The sequence below is a fragment of the Dermacentor albipictus genome, chromosome 6 (assembly GCF_038994185.2).
Source record: "Dermacentor albipictus isolate Rhodes 1998 colony chromosome 6, USDA_Dalb.pri_finalv2, whole genome shotgun sequence".
In the NCBI taxonomy this organism is placed as follows: Eukaryota; Metazoa; Arthropoda; class Arachnida; order Ixodida; family Ixodidae; genus Dermacentor; species Dermacentor albipictus.
Window position 1 is genome coordinate 4,868,436 of NC_091826.1, and position 21,683 is coordinate 4,890,118.

A 21,683-nucleotide genomic window follows, 5' to 3' on the forward strand; every position below is an offset into this window, starting at 1 on the left:
GAGCACGGAGGAGATCCCCACAAGTGTTATTAAGGTGATACAAAATTTTGAATTTACACATTTTCAGCTGAAGCACATCACCTTGCACTTTGTAAAGTTTAGTGTCATGTGCCATTTGTTACACCAGTAAGCTTCTGCTTGAAGTACCAAGTGATCGCCAGTCGTGTGAATAGGACGGTAGATAATGCAGTCATCGACAAAAAGGCGCATGCAGGAAGTAATCTGGGTGGGTAAGTCAATGTAAATTAAGAAGACTAAAGAGCCAAGGACGCTGCCTTGTGGCACACCAGAGCTAACAGAAGAAGGCGGGGAAAATAAATTGTTAACAACAGTAAACTGTTCTCGAAAAGAAAGAAAATTACGAATCCAGGATAATGTTAAAGAGTCAGGTCGTTGGGCAGATAATTTAGAAATTAGGCGGCAGTGGGGCATCGGACAGCCCCGGGCAGCCCCGCATCATCATCATCATCGGGCAGCCCCGCATCGGACGCGGTGAGCGTCAAGCTTTAGAAAAGTGAAGATAGATACAGTCCGTTTGAGGACTGCAGTCCAAGTTAAAGTGCAAGTCAGTCGTTAGTTCAAATAATTGTGTGTCACAGGAAAATCCCTTCCTAAAATCTTGCCGATTAGAAAAAAAGAAATTGTTAGCTTCTAGGTGGCTGCACACGTGTGAAGTGATTATGTGCTCAAGCATTTTGCAACATATGCAAGTTAAAGATATGGGCCGATAGTTGTCAGGTGAGTGAACATCTCCAGATTTGTGAACTGATATTATTTTTCCTATTAACCAATCGGTAGGTAACTTTCCAGATGCTAGAGATGGTTGAAAAATATGGCATAAGATCTTTCTTGAGGCAGCGACGGTGTTCTTTAATATCTTGCAATTAATGTTGTGAATACCGGCTGAAGTGGATATTTTGAGGTCACCAATGAGTACTTTAACGCCTTCAACAGTGATCACAAATGGTTCCATGCAGGCGGCGTCATGTTTGGGAAAAGTTAGAACATTGGAAAAGTCCTCCCGAGTGAAAACAGATGAAAAAAACGTGTAGACTACGGTGGGGCAGTCGGCGCTAGAAAAAGGTATGTTTTATGTTCCATGTAAAGTTATGGTGTTAGTATCCCTTGTCGGAGATATGGTTTTCCAAATTTTGGGGGGATTGGAAGTTAGCAGTAATGGTAGGTCTTGCGAGTAGTATTTATCTTTAGCGGAAGATATCACTAAGCAGTAATTGTTTAAACAGTCTTTGTATATCTGCCAAGCCTGTAATGTATTACTGCAATGCATTTGCTTAGCTTACTAGTATGGGGCTCACTTCACCACCAGTTCTCGCCTATTTTGATATGACCACTCCAATAGAAGTTCAAACCAATGTCAGCGGTCATGGTATCAGCCCTGTTTGGCTCAGCACTCAGCAAGGATGCGACCGTATTATAGCGTACACTAGACATACTGTGTCCCAAGTGAAGTGCAATTACTCCATTACAGAACGCAAGTGCCTTACCCTCGTTTGGGCAGTACGTAAATTTCACCCATACTTGTACGACCAGCCACTCGCATATATTACCAACCATGATGCCTTATGTCAGCTTTTATTCTTAAAGGATCCTGCTGGACTTCTTGTTCAGTGTGCTCTACGACTCCAGGAATACTCACACACTTGTGCATAAGAGTGGCCGATTGTATGAAGATGCTGACAGCTTGTTGTGCCATCCAGCAGTCCCACCGGAGCTTCCTGACAGCTGCAAGTATACCTGTGTGCTGTCACTTACTGCGTTTGAGAACATTGGGGATGAGCAACTCTGTGACCCCTACTTGCAAGACGTCATTCTCTGGCCGACTTCTGAGGCACCTTCCCCTTCCCTGCTTATGTTTGTGCAGCAGAATGGAATCTTCTACTGTTGCAACATGCACCCTGGCGGTCCTGAACTGCTCTTAGTTATTCCCACAAATATGCATCAAACAGTCCTCAGCTTCGTCTCTGGCAGTGCTTTGTAACAGTATGACAGTATGAACAGGAAAAAAATAAGCCTAACACTATTGGGTCTTTTCTTTTGGTCATGAATGTTGGCCCCGTGAAATCATACTTAACAGGATCGCATCAACAAGGTTCTTCTGTATTTAATTAAAAGACAATTTTTCCTTTTTTTTCTTTCTTTTTTTTTGTTACCCAAGTTAAGCTATAAACCTATATTCGTGGCCAGACGATCTCGAATTATATTTGTGAGCAAAGCTATCAAAAGCGCCAAGATAACGGAGTTCCTCATTCGCGCCTGCCATAAAGGCAGTATGGACATTATCCAGAGTGGCTTTAAGAAATTCTGAACGTCCATCACACTCAACAGCACTGAGGATGAAGTCGTTTAGGGTGCTTAGGATGCCTGCAAAGCACCTGACAAGGACGATTTCTCTAGCAGTTTCGGCAAGGATGCCTCTTGTGGCATCGACTAACGAGATTTAGTAGCTGAGCTTACAGTAAATAAACATCCGTCATAATCAAAATTTTTCGTGTGTCTAAAAATGCAAGGGTCGACCTATATTCAGGTTTACTTTTTCTTTCTCAGCTTGTTCAATACAAGGGGTTGACCAACGTTTGTGTTCAACCTATTTTAAAGTAAAAAAATTGGAGGACGCTTAAGCTTCGCCTTCAAGAGTGGAACGCGATAGCGTTCCCGTCGACCCGCCAAGGGGTCTAAGAGAATGGGCTACAGGGCAGCCATCACTTACGAGGCGCCCCGCATCGGACGCGGTGAGCGTCAAGCCATATGGTCGAGCAACGCAGCGTTCGGCGCAGCAACGAAACGTGCGCCTGAGCAAGCGGAACGAACCAAAGAACTCGGTATCTCGGAGAGGGAAATGATGCACGCCAGCCAAACGTCGTGATCGGCACGGGCAGAGAGATAGACAGATAGTGATCTAAAGAAAGGAAGGACGCTTGATTCTGCAGAGGGAGCAAGGCGAAGCGTTGTCAGGCGTGAGAGAGTCCAGGCCGCACAGCTCCAATGCGCGCGTGGCGCGCCATCTGTCGGAGCAGCTCCGTACATGGAGAGAAGGGGGTCTTCTGTGTTTGCCGCAAGATGGCTCTGCGTGTGCGGAAAGCGCAGGAGAAATGTAGCAGAAACACACTTCGCTACTCGTGTAATTGCGACTTCTGTAAGTTACATGTTCATAATTACCGATATACACCGCAGTATAACTTTCTACGGCTCGTTTCGAAGGCAACACCGCATTCACTAGAGGCGCGTTTCTACCGCTTCGAAGCATCGAACTCGTGGCTGAGTGGTAGTGTCTCCATCTCACACTCCGGAGACCCTGGTTCGATTCCCACCCCGCCCACCTTGGAAGTTGCTTTTTATTTAAGAAGTGCCTGCCGTGATTTATCGCTCGCGGCCAACGCCGCGGACGCCGACACCGACGCCGACGACACCGGCTTTTCTGCGACACGAGCTCCTTAACGCTATCGCGTTAATATGGTAGGTCCTCTAGAATAGTGGTACCATGGGGAACAACAACATAGACAGCTGTGGCACCATCTCGATACAGTCGAGCATCTCTAGAACGAATCGGTATAAAGAAGGAATATTTTTGTATTGGCTCTATTGTGAGTTGTGCGGTGTGCGACCTTTACAACGAAGTGACCTGCATGACGAATGATACTGAAGGCCCCAAGCACTTCATTATAAAGGCGTTTAACTGCATAAAAGTTCAACAGGATACAAGTAAACTAAATGGACACAAAATATCAACCTAATCCGATGCTCTGCCCATATTATCCATACAGCATCGACCACAGTGGCACCGGCCTTCTAAATAATCATCTGAAACACTGGGTTCACCAGGAAATAAGTGACTTTGTTCCACAAGTGATCAAAAGAAGATGCGCTGTATTCTCGGATCATCACTGTCGGGGATACCTTCAATTTCGCGTGAGCAGTGTAAGACGCATTGGTGTCTACGAATGACGGCATTCTTTATGCAAAGCCAAGTACTTTATCTTCTCAAAGTGCGGAAGCAATGCTGCTGGTTGACACGTTTCGGGGATAGTTATGCGAAATATTGTGAAAGTCAATATATATAGAGTAGAATTTATCCACAGGAAAGACAGAGAGGTCGACCCGAGCTAATGCGCTGTAGTCTACTACTCTACACTGGTGAAGATGGAAGGGGAGTGAAAGTACTGGGATGGGTGATGATATCGCGAAAGTGAACATATTTTGACGGAAGGATGAAAGAAGACAGAGGAAGATGGCGAGGAACTGGCTGCTGCGTGCTGTTGGTGGTCAGCCATCTTGTCTATGCTGACTCATCCTGTATATATATTGTAAATACAGTCTTTATATACACCTAACATCCCCGTAACAATATTCTTGAAAGTGATAGTCAAAGAATACTGCCCAAGTTTGCTAACGCCTTGCTACGTGCACATATGCTTGCCTTTGGCTTAGCACTTTCGTGACTGCGGGAAAATCGGTAGTTTTAGGGTAGTCTGGTAATTATTTTTTTTCCTGCCACAGGAAATGATTCATGTTGAAGTGTATGATATAAAATTGTAGAAGAAAAAATTATCATTCCAACGGTATTAATTTCGAACATTTTTATTATTAATAGTACGAAAAAATTAAGCAAAACGAAAAAATTGCAACAAAAATGAGAAAGATTGATAAAAACATCAATGCTGCTTTGCACTAAAAAAATATTTAAAAAAATCGAAATATACCTTTTCAACAAAAGGGCCATATAAAATCAGCCTGCAAATATTAGCTCTGTATCTGCAAGAGTTCTTCAGGTACACAAGAAAACATTAGAACTAGTGTCGTCTATCGTGCCACCGTGCGAAGCAGTTTCTCGATGAAGTTAAACAGAGGTTAGCTGCACGTTTCGCACATTTGTTTTCTGCGCAACTTTTCTTTCTTCATAGCACAGTTTACACTTTCTATATCTTTCCATTTTTTTGTATTTGATGCTGTTGAACTTAAGGTGCGCTCCGAGAGGGAACAACAGGCGCAACTGGGGGGTCCGCAAAATGTGGCTCATCATATCCCAGCAGCTGGTCGATTAGTTCTAACCTGAAGGCAAACTGGTTGAAGTGCAAACTTCGCGATAATTCTGGGACTTCTGGATGCTGCTGATGATGGTCGTCAAACATCATAAAGCTATTTACTACAGCTATATCGATACAGTGGAAAAACAGTGTCTTCCACCAACGCACGGACTTCATAAGAATGTTGTAGGATCCGATGAGCTGGTCAGATTTATCCACTCCAAGCATGCCCACATTGTATTTCTTGATCAGCACCGGCTTCTTCACGGACACTTCTGTCCTCATATTCCCAACTTTCTTTCTTCGCTTTGCAAGGACAAGTTTATTCACTGTCTGCGCGGTAGACATATTCACAACCCGCCTGTCTTTCCATTGCAAGTACAAAACATCCTGCTCCCGCAGCCATCGAACTCTGCCTTCTCTTTTCGCTTTTCACCTTCTTTTCCCATTGTGTCCCTTTGCGTTCACTTAGAATGCCACGCCGATCTTTCCACGTTATCCCACATGGAAGTGTCTTGCGCTCCAGTAAATGAACAAACAAAGATGTGGAAGTGTAGGAATTGGCCAAACAAATGATGCAACCCTGATCGAGATAATTTTTGCACAGCCGCGTCACAACATCGAATGCCAAACCTTGCACGCTAGGCTCTTCGCGCTTTCCCGTGTAGACGCTGAACTGAACAGTGTACCCCGTTTCTGAATCTGCTAAAACCCATAGTTTGTAACACTTTATCCCTCATGCACTGGCGAATTCCAGACCGACCTTTTGATTTCACCATTTTCTCCCCGACGGAAAGGTTCCGACGCGGTTGAAAAAATAACGTGGAAGAATCGTTGATGTGCTGAAGCAGAGAGGATATGCGGTGAAGCTTGCCATGGGATGAGACGATCGTCTTCCCTGGATCAGACACCCTCAGGAAGGCAAGCAACGCCTTGAACCATTTCCTTGGCATCACTGTAGGCAGAAGAAGCCCAGAGAATAATCTGCATGTGCTCCAATAACAATGAAAGCATGGGACTTGCACGATTCCCATGTATACGAGAAGTCCGATGAACTTGAGCATCTCCTCTTGAATGATTTCCTTCCGCAATCTATCTCTCGCTGTACGTGGGCTTCTCGAAAATATGCATCCACGCATACTTATTTGTGTTGTTGCATATATCCCTGATGATTTCGGCAGCGAAAAACAACAAGCAATTGACGGCTCTTACGAACCGCCGCGCAGCACTCCGGAGCGCGATTCCAAGGTCCACTCCCGGCGGTCTTCGTATACAAAATTCCACTCTCTGCGTGGCCGCCGGCAAATGATCCTGTCTGAATGACATTGACACCCTGCAGATAGGAACTGTAACCCTTAGAACACGGCGGAAATCTTTACGATGCGATAACATGGTCCGAGAAGAAAGCAAAACTCACCGGCGGATACCTGTCAATGTTCCACGGCAGTTTGCTGCACTGTCGTCGTCCGTACTGAAGTCCGACGAATCGAAGTCGTCTTACGAGTTTGTGGTGCTGTGATCATCCACAAATTCGAGCCCAGATGCGTCGGAATCCGTCGAAACTCACCGTTTCCATGGAGCGGATGCGCACGACGTAAATGCCATCTCAAAAACAACGAGCGCTCGTCACACCGACCATGCAGGCGCTTTAAAAATCCCTACACCGTGGAAAAGAGAAACACAAATCTGAACCTGATAAAATAGTCTCTCTTTAACCTGTTCGATGGCGCTAGCTGTCCTAAGCGCTCGGAGAGGCACCCAAATTCGAACTTGTACTACCGAGAACATACTGTCGACGGGAATAGGTGCGGTCACGAAAGTGTTAGACAGTCTGTGGCTTAGATTTTCCAGCAATGCTTTTTATGCTATTGCTTTTCACACCTTTCACGCTTTGTTAGTGGTCAGAACGATACTGCACCTGCATTATCAGTGAGATCAGCTGGCCATGAAAGGTGAATAAGAGCAAACGTAGTAACTCACATGACAAATAGCAGCCTTTGCGGCTCAGTGGTTTGGCTTCACTTTTCTTGCAGTTTGTGCATAGCCAGTGAGTACTACTAGATCCAAGTAAACTTTGCTATTTTTTATTTTGAGGAGGTGCCGGAAACATGGCCAATGACCGATGGTGATGTACAATAACGAAAATATCGCTATTTCTGCTCGACTTATTGAGACACACGAGAAACATTTTTAAAATTTTCCATTCTTACTTCTCTCACTCCCTCCCTCCACAAAGCAGATTGGCTTTGCACCGAGGAGTACCGTCGATGGCCCGCCAATACTGAAATTTCCACTGCGTGGAATCACCAGTGTTGGAGGTAACTGTGAACGTTTTTCTTAACCGTAGAGTATATGCAAAAAGGTTCTTATCAGTCCGATTTTTTTTTTACAGTAGGCCTATGGAAAACCAACCAAATGTTCCCACATTGTTCGGTATGTCCTAGATGTCAACTTAATCGAATTCGTCTTAAGGCTGGGCTACATGGAGTGGAAAACTGGTGTTAAATCAATGAACTTCGCCCGGTGGCAAATGCTCAATCCTTGGCTTCCAAAAATTTTATGCCTGTCGCTGGCCTGGCTCGATCAGAAAAGTTCCGCCCAGTGAAGTTCGCTGCCAAAAGCGGCACGCATGCCTTGCATACTCGACAGGCGTCGCAACAAGCAATCTTCTCCAACTTCCGGCGGCTGTTTGTGAGCCACCGCAAGTGTCTGTTTTTGTTTTTTTGTTTTGTTTTAGTGCCTCGATTGGAGCATCCGTCGCGCTGCCGAGTGTCTCGAGTGCTTGAGTGCCTTTAGGCAAAAGGGGGACGAGAGATAATTGTTAGAAGCCAACTCTGCTTAGTTTCCAGGTTGTTTGCATCCGTGTGGCCCAGACGGCGCACTGTATGGTTCGTGGCATTGAGAATGAGAGCTGCCTACAGAGCCATTTCATGCTAAATTTCAACAATGCTATCCTCTCTGGCTGCTGTACTAGATGTCGTGACCGCCGCCGCACAGTTGCTCGTAGGCTATCACGGGCGAGCAGGAGGCACACAGTGCACACGTGCACTACTCAGGCTATGCTCACACTACAGCACACTAGTAAGATCTTGATGAGGGCTAGTTGGTTCATACTTAGAACTGAGGTGAAACAGCGCGAAAAAGACGAGGACACAAGGAAACAAATACCACAGACAAGCGCTTGTCTGTGGTATTTGTTTCCTTGTGTCCTCGTCTTTTTCGCGCTGTTTCACCTCAGTTCTACAGCACACTGCACACGCATCAAGCTGGTGCCTCAGCACAACGTAGCCAGACGGAGCAACGCCAGCTGGCTGAAGTGCTTACAGCTCAATAGAATGTGTAGAAATCGTCTGTAAACACATCTATGAAACTTTTACTTTTTAATTGCTTAGCCATTGACAACAGATAATAGTACGAGAACTATTTTTAAGATTTTTTTTTTACACTATTATCGAATCTGGCAACCTTAACAACGAGGCAGTGAATGCACAGTGGTGCACGCCTCTTTTATGCTCCATGTAGCCAAGCCAGCGAGCAATTGCTATTGTGTCACTGTGTCTATTTTCGCCGTGCAAAGTTCGCCATGCAAGTCTGCCTCATGTAGCCTGGCCTTAACGGGGACTTTACTGCACATTGCATTTCCGTAAAAGATGATGATGATCACCATAAAATTTGGTTGTGAAGCGACATACACAAAATAAGAAGTACAAGCAAACATTTGTACTGTATGGGCTCTACATCAGGACATGTGTGGCTTACCATGTGCATTGCCAAATTTAAAAGATCATGTACAACTAGTACAGCCTCTCTTGTTAATCTTAAAGCACCAAAAAATTGAAGAATGAATCTCCGAAACAGTGTCCAATCATCCCTAATACTTTGCTGCTGAAACATCATCACACAAATCTAAAGCAACTACAAGCATCAGTTATGACCAAAGGGCCACAGTGCAGGACAACGACCTGATCATGTGAGAAGTAGATTGCACCCACTTTCTACATGTTCCTTGTTCTATATGTTCCAAGGGAAGCCTTGCCGTGTTCCCCTATGCAGGGCTTCGCTTAAACATAAGCACTGAATGCTAAATCTCGAAGATAATGTATGCACACAAGAACTTCAGCATCATTTATGTTCTGGGCATGCACGGTGAGCATCACACAGTGCTAAATTCTTAGATGTCCTGCTTTCTGCTATGAACCCATAAAAAACTGGGTGCTTGTTAGAAATAGGCAAATACTGCCAAATCAAGCAGTGGTGCCTTTGGGCATTTCTTTCTGCTCTTCTTTTGTTTCGGTTAACTGAACAAATTTGTCAAGTCCATCAAGAAATGCAAGTTGACTAAGTTTGGCATGGCCACCAGGATCATCCCTTGCTGTGCCAACCATCTTAGTAGCCTCATGCTTGGCCACTTATTGGCAGGAAGTGCAGCAACCAATTCAATAGTGGCTGCATGCTGTACCACAGATCCAGCAGTTTGGGCGAAATGGCAGTGCTACCAACTTAATTTTGACTATGATAATGACATGAACATGCTTCAGCTACACTGATTAGCTTCACTTGAATATGGCCATACATATGGTAGCCTTTGCATGCAAGGGCTGGAAAGTTTGACATCTTTAAATATTTTTTTCAGCTTTACAGCGATAGAACAGGGTCAAAATACTTACAGTACTTACAATATACAGCTAATTTGAGAGATCTGACGATGCAAGGCTGTTATTCACTTGTTTCGTGACTGCATCGATACTACCTGCTCTCCCTACTTTATCTCTACCATTCTATCTACCTCCCCTCCGAACTGTTGCACGTCAGCAGGAAGGTAAGCGCTCCAGTTTCTGCAATGCTTTTGAGGGGGATCATGGATAATTACAGCAGTCAAGAGATTATTTGGCTATGTCGAGGGCAGCTATGCAAAGGATAGACTTAGAATTAGTTTAGCCAGTTGTCATTATTTATTATCTTCTGGCTCTGACCAGCATACCTGCATGGGAGGCTGCCGACTGGCCGGTTGCTGTCCAGCTGTTGAGGGCACAATTGGGGGCATGAAGGCACTCTGCAGGGGCACAGTCCGGTGGGCCGGGTCCACCGGAGGCGCATGGAGTGTGTCCTCTGGAGAGCCTTCGGCTGCACACACGACACAAATCAGGTGCACACATCAAACCCACATTATAAAGAGATTGATGTACTTTGGAATCAGCTGCTGACCAGGCAGGTTCTTCCAAATTTTGTTAAGATTGGACTTTCCCTATGCGTTTCAGGCCCTGCACAAAGTGTTTTCATTGCCAGAATGTGTCAATGCCTCTGGCCTACTACTTATAGTGGAAATATGATGCCCCAACAGAAACTAAAATTCCAGTCGAACACTACGGCATACATTGTTCTTTTTTTTCTTTACTTCTTTTTCTTTTTCCATACAGTGCTCAGGCTACTCCAGTGCATGCTAAGAAATTTCTATGTACCACATGACAACGGGGAACCCTGTGACGCTGGTACAATAGCGGGCCTGCAACTCCATTCATGCTGGGTTATAGATGGTTCTTTTGCATGTCGCACACATAGCTCTAATACTTCAAACCACAATTGTATAAAAATACTTCTTAAACAAATGTGTTTTCAATTGTTACTAATGATGTTGTTAACTTAAAAAGTGTGCTGTTGTCCCATGGATGCGGATCCGAGAAGTGCTCGAGCGCTTTGGCATTCGTGCTTGCTATTTGGTCATGCTCGCCATTGTAGTGAATCCTCTTATTGACATTGCTGGCACACACATTACTAATCGCGGCTTCCAGTGCAACTTCTTTCACACCTAACAGCCTCAGTAAGCACAAACGTGCCCATGCACTTCACTCCTTTCCATTTGCATTTTCAGAGTAAACATTTTAATACTGTTAGCATTCTTGGGATAATTTATGCACTTTACGAGATGTTTTTGTTTCTATGACTCACACCATTTTCCTCCCAACTTGAGAGAGAGAGGATGGGAAAGGCAGGGAGGCCAGCCCCCAACTTGGGTCACAGGATATGTGCCACGTTTCGATGAACCGCTTTGGTGCCAGCTTGCATCACTGGGTAAGTGCTGCTCTTCAATGACATTTAAAAAAAAAATCCTTTAAAATTTCTTCAGTTCTGGGCAGAATCAAATCCACGTCATATATCCGCTGACAATATTTCCAGAATATACATTCAGACATAACCCTTGCGCAGACTTTGCAGCGGTGCCACAAGATAGTGCAGCTTGTTCATGAGGATGTGTGAAAAAGAAGCCCCATTGCGTGTAAATGCCTCCTGCATGACGTGTTTCAGCGGTGAAAATAAGGTTTGGCAATACATTACTTCTGTGCTAATCACAGCCAAATTTACATTCATCATGAGATGGGTTCTGCAAGAATTTTTTACTTTTGCGGCTCAATGATACAGGTGACATGGCCACCGCGAGGCCAAGAAATTTGCGGCAAGACCTCTAGTAGCATGCTTGAAGTGCATTTGATGCAGTTGTAATGCGGTAATTAGTGGATTGCTGCGACTCTTTGTATCCCATTAGCCAAAGCTATACTTTTACTTATTGCTAATACCGGTAGCACCACGCGAGAAAAAATATTATTCAACAAAAGCAGTAACACTTTTGCCGCACGTGGACTTCGAGTGACTTTAGAGTGTGGGGATGCAAGACTCTCGCGCATCCCCTGATGTTTTTCCCGCATAGCGCGTCTCCGGTAATCCGGCTTCGCCCCGTGGCCTGGCGCCCGCGGCGGTCAGAGTGGTTGAGGCGAAGTACAAGAGATGGCGCGAGTGTTGCGCTGCTAATGCTGCCGACAGGCGGGGTTACTTGGGCGCCGAATGACAAGGCGGATCTTGTCAAGACAGCAAGCGGTGTGGACGTGCCGTGCCGCGCGTGCGCCAATCCATGCTTCTGCAAGATCGTCTCGCATGGCCGCCTTTGAACGCGCCACCGTTCGTGTGACCGTACGCGTGAACGACCAAGCGTTGGGAGCCAGCATGGGGCAAACATATTCGCTCGCTATCTGGTCGTGGCGAGTCAGACTTCTAGATTTGTCGCGTGCCCATCGGCATGTTTTGGGGATAGCAACTCGGCTAGCAGGCATTGATCTATGAAAGGTGCAATAAATGCCCTTGTGATTGTTTGCACTACTGTGTTGTCGTTCCTTTGTCCCAAGAGCACGGTGTGAGAACCCCACAGAATCAATGTCTTCAGACTTAAACACGACTTGTACGCTGCCACAGTGGTCCTAGTAAGCAACATGCAGTCCCTTCAAAATTTTGAATTTACATTTTTACAACATGTCCTCATGCTGCTGTAAGAGAAACAACTACACACAATTAAAATAAACAGGTAGAATGGTTTCAAAGAGCATTACCAGATGCCACATGGAGAGTCACCAAAGCTAACCTAAGTGCCCCGCAATGTCAGGTGACAAAGCCAGCAAAACTCATTTGTTCTAGTAGCCTCATTGGCATGGAATGCTTGTGAACCTACTAGTACATGCGTATCGGCATCTCATGGGATAAGTACAAAGGTAAACTCTTAATTAGGTCCTCGAGAAAACAAGAACACTGGTTCATAGGCACACTAATATGGTTGCACACTATCACACTTATATGCAAGTGGTACACAGGCTGGAATGGCACGAGACGTCACAGCAATACCAACTCCTGATATCCTAATGAAGTTAACAAAAACCAGGATATTTAACGAGCTACCACTTTTCTCTGAAACTGGCCTGAACATGAAACCTTCGTGGTCATGCTCGGTGTTTTGGAGCAGCTTGGGTGCAATTCAAGGCATTTCTACAGTTTTGGCACCGATTGGCACAGCAAGTCGCAAATGTAGCATTTAGGTGCAATTGGGGTATCATCCCTGTCACATAAAACTTCGCCAGAAAGAACTCAAGGTTTGCTCTATTCAAATAGCAGGATGATCCAAGTGGGACATCATGCAACTCCATTTCCCTGAGCTGAAGATGGGCCAGGCTGTTCATCCACTTGCATTACATGCATCAGGTGACAATTGCACAGCGATAATTTTATTGGCAACAAATTGAAAGAATTGCGGCGAGGTCTGCCATTGGAACAGTAAAAAATCATGACTAATAAGTTTTTCTTCTCTGCCATGCCCAAAAAATTTAGGGGCATGTTTGTGACAAGCCTGTACAGTTGTAACATGCTATCTTGACCTATCTTAGCCTGTGCAGCTGGAGTCCTTATGCCCTTTCCAAGACAACTCCCAATTTAGACTTTGGAAGCAAGAAACACTCCAGTGCCCGTGCCATGCAGCAGCAGTGCAGATGGCTTACAAGAGTGAAAAATGTTTTTCCCGCCATATATTCAAAGTAAGACTCACGGGACCTCCATGAAATGGGACATAGGCGTTGCCCTGCACATTGTGGGTTAAGGGTCCAAACTCGGGCTGCCATAGAAGTGTTGCGCGACAAAACGCAGCCAAGATGATAAGTTTTACCACGCGTGCAAAAGGAGGAGTGCCGCCTTGTTATCTAGGCCACCTCTCCAGTGTCTCTTGATAGCGCAAGCAAATTTCCTCCTCCAGTTTCATACGTCCAACAAGGCCGCAAAAGGAAAAAAAAAAAAGAGGGACCAACACAAACAGATTTAAGTGTTAGACATACCAAAGTACAGCATGTTCAAGATCAAGATGCTATGTCTTTCTTTTGTTAGGTTACGTGCATGGCCAGGCAACAACGCCTTGCATCAGAAAGCACACCCATAGTTGGTATCAGCTGATTACACCTTGCCTCCTCCATACTATTGCATGTATTGACCTGCAGTCCTAGACTAGCATGCAATCTGTAAAAAGGGCTGCTTCATTGTCACATGTGCACAATGATGTATTGCTGGTGTAAGGAAAGGATCTAAATCAGAAAACAAGAAACAACATGCAAGAATCTCGTCAATCTCGTCACTGAGTGACTCTACCTTGCGATTTCCCTCATTCACCCTTCAGCAGCAATCATTATGCAAAATAGAAGTGAGGCGTGCAGACAGGACACAAGAGGAGAGAAGTGGACAACACGAACGCCGACTATCAACTGAAGGGAGCACTGTGGCGAAAAATGAAAGAAGACACAAAACTCATCTGCGCATGCTCAGGAATGGTAACACCACGTGTCAATCGGGTACACGTCGGCGTTCGTGTTGTCCACTTCTCTCCTCTTGTGTCCTGTCTGCACGCCTCACTTCTATTTTGCATAATGAATCCTTACCAACTAGCTCAGCTTTCTGTCGTTCTAAGCAGCAATCAACCTGCCCTCAACAAATAGGTAGCAGAAATAATCATTCAAAAGCTACTCAGAGTTGCTCTGTGCAACTCTGGGTGAACTGAGCAACAAATAACTTCACCAATGTCCATAAATAATGATAAGTGCCGCATAGAGCAGCATAGCAGGTTTCGTGATTGATTATTAGTGATCCTGACTACATGATGAGGATGACCACATGACGTTCAGCACACACGGAACAACTCAGGACGAAGCTCTGGCACTACCGTGATGCCCAACTTCCTTCTGCCATGACACCATGTCAATTATTTTGGTCACATATGCCGACAATAAATTTGAGGAAATTGAAAATTATTAACATTGGTGACAATATAAATCCCAAAGTACTGAAAATAAAAAAAAATTAAAAGTAAAAGGAGGCTATGGTATGTGCTATAGTACATGTATACTATATGGCGAAATGTACATAAAGATCACAATGAATGTCTTTTAAGTTCCAAGCATATTTTAGATCATAATAAAGTAAAGAAAACTGAAGCAGGAGTTAGTCAGTGCCCTGTAGTGCGTGTCTTCGTCTCTCATGGTCATTGATCACGAGGCAGGTTCTGGTGTGCTGTTTAAATTTCATGTAATTTTCCGATTTCGTTTCAATTGCCTGCTCCTAAGCTCATGTATTACATGACATCTTTGGCTAAAAGGACATTTCACGAGGGTGGATCAGAAAGTCCTTGCCCCTATTTTTTTGATGTGGTTGAGGTGATGCCGAACATTCCCGAGGATGCTTTTTGTAAGCCAAGATAATGGTCTGACACAGTGCAGTATTTCACCACCAATCCAGTCTGGCTTTCTTAAAAACTGCTGGATAAGCACTTTTTCCCCTAGTGGGAAGCAACATGACTGGTCCAGTGTCTCCTGGCGCTCATGGATCTGTGTTTCCGTCTCTGGCTTGAGTAGGTCGCGGAGACAAAAAAGTTCAAATCCAAACATCGCTCTCGCAGGTGCCATTCCTGTAACTGTGTGAACCACCATTTGTTGATGATACAGGAACCCCGCAAGTCGACACTGTATGGACTATGTTGTATCCATCAGGAGCACTCTCTTCCGTTCTCCCACATAGCATTCTGCTTGGCCGTTTGTTGCAGGGTGATACGCTGATGATGTGGTGGCCTGTATGCCATTTGATGCATAGAACTGCTTAATCTCGCTAAAAATAAACGCTCTTCCGTTGTCACAGATGATTTTTCTGGGCATGCCGAAAGTAGCAAAGAGACTTCACAGTAAAGAGGGCTCTATTGAAATGGAACCTCAGAGGATCAGGGAAATCGGTTCCGTTTATCAGGAGTTCCATTTACTGAGAGACAAAGCTGAATACTATTGCATGAATAAAAAACCAACAAACTATGAGGATTGTCTTCTGTTTAAGAGGCAAATCCATTTAAGCGATTTTCTTTTATTAAGACTCTACAGTACATTGATGACAACTGTGGATGTTGGTTGTGTGCCACCCACTTTGCGTAGGAGTCCACAACTAAATAGGTGTGCCTGGCGCAGTGGCCCCTTGAAATCAATGTGCACTGCGTTTCATGGTTTCTGGGAATAGTCCTAGGTGGGAATAGGAACTTTGACTGGACTCTTCTGCATTTACTAGCATTCACGGCACTGTCGCACCATTTCTTCGATAACCTTGTTGACTCCGGGCCACCATAAGTTGCTTCTTGCACACTTCTTCATGGCTACCATTCCTCATTGGCTACCATGTAGAAGTGCCATAATGTGAGACTGCGCTGAGCTTGGTATAATCACCCGTGAATCAATCATGAGGCAGTCACGATGAACTGCTAGTGCAGTCGCTCTTTGTTGGTAAGGAGTAAAGTAATCTCCAGTGGGTTTCTCCCCTGTACCATCCTGCACCGACTTGCACAGCCTTTGCAGGATATTGTCTTGTTGAGTCAGGCATGCCATCTCTGTGGTTGAAACGGAGGTCTCTACAACGCTTCAAACAACAGCATGTCGCCTGGTTGCCATGGCTCGTTGGTGCATTGTGGTAATGGCAATCAGCTCAACGTATCTGCATTTTGATGGCTCTTGCCATGCCTGTAGACAATGTTTTTTATTCAAGAAAAAAACCTCTTGAAGACTTCTTCACAAATGCCTGTGATGCCAGACAGCATAATTTCCATGAAGCATTGAAAAATGGGTAGTGCTGCAGGGATTCCAAAAGATAACCGTTTGACTTTGTAGAGCTCTTTCAGCATGTTGAGGGTCAATATCTCTGCTTTCTGCGGTGTCACGTGAAGTTGCTGGTAAGCCTGTGCTAAATCCAGGGTGCTGAACACCTTGCCGCCCCTCAAATGGCTGAGGACCTCATCTGTTGTGGGAAGTGGGTAATCTGCCTTTATCAATACGTGATTTTCTGTACAACGGTGGATTGACATCATTGTCATTTTCTGGCAATGTATCAGTATGTATGCATGTATGAATGAATGAGTGAATATGTGTGCGCGTGTGTGCGCATGCGTGTGTGCGTGCGCGCACCTCCGTACCTCCATCAGTTGCACTTCACTTCCTGAAGAGGGCAGACGTGTGTCAAGTGAGCTCCTGAACAACGCTTTGCAATGTGGTGAATGCAATTGAAATCATGGATCTGGGACTTCAAAAAGGCAATACATAACGCTTATGTGTTTCTCTCACATTTGCCCTGAATTTGCTACTTCATTTTTCACTTATTCGGTAGGAAAACACACATATACAATCAATCAAGGGGGAAATTGGGAGAGAGCAGGCTGGCAACTTCCAGAGAGAGGGGCACAGCGCCTGCCTATACTCTTTAAGAAGGTGGGAATAAAAAAAGAATATGTTAAAGATTATTTGCAAGAGGCAGAATTCACAGTGTCAGGCTTTCTGCTGAAATTGCTGCTAAAGAAAATTGAAAAAGGAAAAAAAAACACTAAAGAAAATTACACCCTCTCTTTACTATGCTGCATTGAGGTGCGACATGAACGACCATACTACACTTTCCAAATAGTTGAGCAGTAATATAGTGACTGCATAGGTGAGCCCTTCTGTACCCATTGTAAGGTGCAATGATGGAGCTCAAGCCAATAAACTTGGTGTGAATGCATAGTTAAATATACTGGTAAAATTTGTTTCATTCTTGATTTTCTATTAAAATGATAATGTACAAGGCAATGCAATGTCTAATGCCGAAAATGTACATACCCTTGTGCAACAAAATATTAACGACTCTGCCTTTAGGCATGTCTTCGACTCTGGAAAATGTAACCAGCTGCAGCAAATGTTTTTTCATTGATTTCTGTTGTTCAGTATTGGGGGCGAGCTCCACCACTGGAAAAGCTGGCACCACCGTAGGCGTGACGTGCCATGAGGGATAATGAGAACACGGCGGCCGCGTCGGCTCCTTCAGAAACGCCGAAGCGAGCTGAAAACGAAAGTTTGAAATCCCACTTGTGCTGCGGTTTTTATTTAGTGGTGGGGCTTTACCACCTTGGGTGTCTACTTGGCAGCACTTGAAAGTACTATACTAATAGGTAGTGGCTGCCTTTGGAGGCGTGCAGCATGGTAGGCTACTGCTCGGTGTCGCAGTACCCGACGTACGCAACCGAGCCCGGTGTCAGCCTTATTCACATGTAGCCGCAGGACAAGGAGCTGCGTGAAGCTTGGCTTGCGAAGCTTAGAACCGCCAGACAGCCATCAACTACAACTCGGGTATGCAGCAAGCACAGACGCAAGGAAGATTTCTGCCACGGCATCGGCACTGCGATTTTCGGTGAGTAGCAGAAAACGCGCACTGAGACGCTAGCCTGCGCTCGCTGCACGGCTAATGTCATGACGGTTTGGTCTACGAACTTGTTGATGCTAGATACTGGCAAGTTCACTAGAACGGAAAGGGAGCAGTAGGACGCACATTAAAGAAAAGGCATAGCATATGGCCATGTTTGTGTTATGAATTATGCACTGGATTACGAAAAAGAAGCTGAGGGAAATCGCACACTGAGAAGACCGATAAACATACAGCGCGACGCAACTTGAGAAATAATAATGAAATGTCCAAGAATTTAGAAGACAAAAAAAGACAATCGTCGCGACAGCACATAACAGTCGTTGTAGTTGCCGAAGTCTCTGTAACAAAATTATTTTTGAACAGTTCTGACAGCATCCACGCAACAATGGTTACTTGTGTACTGTCATAAGCTCATATGCTGCGGCCTAAAGCTCATGGCACAAAAATGCGCTCCCAGCAAAAGCAAAACATTGTGCACGGACATGCATGCAGACGTGCAGTCGGTCGCTGCGAACCCGTGCAGTTGCTGCATTGAGGCTTCTTTCTGTTATGCTCCATTTGATTATACAGACAGCCCACTATAAGAACATATTTCACATAGTTTATTCTCAGCGTTTGCCTACCTTTCACGCAAGAAGCCCGTTTGGGAGACTCCATCGTGGCGACCGCGGGCAGTGGCGTTCACTGTACGCATTCGGTAAAGAGATCGCGTCTGTAAACGATTCTGTGCCTTCAGTTTGCCCAAGATTATTATATTGACAGTCAAAAACTTCCCTCGTTTTGAGAGTACTTACATAAATGTCCGGGAGGGCTACCGCGTGGCGTTTTTATTGACGCCGTAAGCGAAACCTATGAGGAGTGCGCCGCATGATCCCTCATACTACGCAAGGGAGGCGCTTCCGACAGATGGTGACTCCGTAAGTCCTTGCCCCCAATATCCTTCATATAGCAGCCACAACTAAAGATTTTCTGTAGAATATCTTTCCAGCAAGTCTCTCACCATTCACTTTCGCGGACGATGTATTCACCAGTCTCTCACCATTCGCATCGCGGACGATGTATTCAACCTGCTGCTTCGCAGGAATTGCTCAACGGTTGAGTCCATCATTAAGGAATGCCGGAATTTTGAGCAAACGAAGAGCAAATGCATCGCACAACGCTTCGACGAACTTCCGAATACGGTTGCCACTTCCTCCTCCAACGACCTTCCGGTGTCACATTACGACCCTCCGGCATCACCTCCGCCTACAACGCCAAGCTTGACACACGTCATTCGTTGCGAACTTGAGGCTATGGCTCTAAGTTCTCACTGTCCCCATATGCGTGACAACATGACTATCTTGCTCATTCTTGATCGCTTTCTTGATCGCAAATGCTAACACCAGGAAATCATATGAAACGCTATTATATCAACGAGGTTCTACAGTACAAAAAAAACACATTGTCAACAATCCCGAATGCTGCGATAGCTTTTGTGTTCTGGAAGTGTTTTATCAAAAAACAATATTGCAATGGGAAGAAAGATAGGATGCTTGGCTTTAACCGAGGCTCTGGCATTATTTGACAATATCGGGAATTTCTACATCTGCGCACTCATGCGCTCTATAGGGCAGAGGCATATGAAGTGCTACAAAGATTTTTATCCTGAAACAAAAAAGTGAGCGCTGGAAATACGAGCTTGGTTCCAAAGTATCCAGTGACTTTCCTTTGTTATATAAAAATTTTGTTGAACTCGAAAGGTAGTGTGCGCATTCTTATATGAACATGACTGGTGCAAATATTCGATATGTGATTCTAATATTTTATCGAATATTACGCTTTTTGATATTCACTTCAGCTTGTAGTTCAATGCTCTGAATTTTTGAAGTACAGTGGAATCTCGATAAATGGAAATCACTTGAACGGAACTGGCTCCCAAATTGAATACCATCCTTATGGTTGGTTGGTTTTGTATTCATGCAATCGTACTCAGCTTTGTCTCTCAGTAAATAGAACTCCTGATACAGTAAAACCTCGTTAAACCGTACCCGCTTAAACAGTAGTTTCGATTTCAAAGCAGTACAGTGAATTCCCCGACTCAGCGGCCATTGAACATAATGTATTTTGTATCCGCATAAACCGTACCAGCTTTTTGCGTACGCATCGGTTAAAACGTAGCGTTTCCACTTTTCGTCGCGCAAACACGGCGGTGCGCTGTCTCCATCGGGCGGCCCGGCAGAACAACAAGCCTCAGAGATCAAAACAACGGCCTCCAAGCGCCCTGTGCATTTGCGTGTGAAGCCACATCAACATCAACACCATTTCGATGCCGTGCCAGAGAGCGTTGTGGCGTCGTGTAAGCAAGGACTCGCGTCATGCCTAAGCTTGGATAAAAAAAGACACCGGGTGCTCAGCATAGAAGAAAAATTAGACGTCATCAGTGCTATCGAAAGTGACATGAAGAAGTCGGCGCTGGCCCGCAACATGGATCTGCTGTTGACTACAGTGTGTGGCATTTGGAATGCGAAGAAGTTGCTCGGCAGCGCCGCTGCGATCGCAAAGAGATGTCGGCTACGAAGTTCAACTTTTCGCCATCGTTGCCTCTATTGTTGCCGACGTGTCGACTAGCGACAGTGATGAGGACGACACGGAAAGCGACAGCACGGGAATTTCAGGCCCGGAAGTGGCAGAAGCTGCGCGTTACGTCAGTCTCAAGAATGCAATCGTCGCGACCAGAACAGGGGATCGATAACATAACTATTACAAATGAAAAGTATTCTGAACTCCAGCAACTGGCAACGAAAAAGGCGCCCCGGGACTTCTGCAGCACTACTGCGCGCTTGCACTGAGAATACGTAATGCCAACAAGGAATCTGTCGTGCGAGTGTTTGCCGAGAAGAGGGGGCTGGCTTAGAAGCTGGCACGCAGCTTCAGTAAGCTTGAGGCCGCTGTCATCGTGCTAGGCCGCCGCGGCATCAAACGAAAATAACAGTTTTGTCGCGCGAAGTGAATAAATACTGCATGTTCTTTTCCTTTTCATCGCTCTCTCTTTGAGTTCCGTTTTCGACAGGTAAGTGGGCGATCTCATGCTATTTCGGTTAAACAGTACTACTGTTTAGTACATACTTTTTCCGAGCTCCGGCCAACTACGGTTTAACGAGGTTTCACTGTAATTGGAACCAATTTCCCTGGTCCCTTGAGGTTTCGTTTACAGTCCATGGTATTTGAAATTAACGAATCTAAATTTTAATACATGCAATGAGCAATTTTTCAGATATGGGCGAGTGTAACGTATTACTATTCCAATCTGTTTTTATTCCAAATGCGCCATGAGCCCTTCATGATAGGTAAAAATGGCTTAGGTCCCCCACAATACGGGCTGAGCCCGAGCCATTTTGACCTATTCTGAAGGGCTAATAGCACCTTTCGAATAATAACAGATTGGGATAGTTTTACGTTATTCCTGCCCTGTTTGATAATTCTAAGATACCTGCAGCACCGCCACTTTCACGATTGAGCTAATGTAAAATGGCTAACAAAGTTTTAAGCACTATATACGACATCTCGCTGGACTTTCTGGACATTATCGGTGCACACAATGTCACAAAA

General features: G+C 45.0%; 1 protein-coding gene across 11 annotated transcripts in view; it reads right to left on the reverse strand.

The window, feature by feature from the left end:
* Wnk (Wnk kinase) overlaps positions 1 to 21,683 on the reverse strand; it is a 540,152-nt gene that overhangs the window by 327,304 nt on the left and 191,165 nt on the right. For all 11 annotated transcript variants that reach the window (XM_065456126.1, XM_065456128.1, XM_065456129.1 and 8 more), the window contains exon 8: positions 10,024 to 10,166. In XM_065456126.1, coding sequence (XP_065312198.1) covers positions 10,024 to 10,166 — 143 coding nt within the window. The remainder of the gene's footprint in view (positions 1 to 10,023; positions 10,167 to 21,683) is intronic.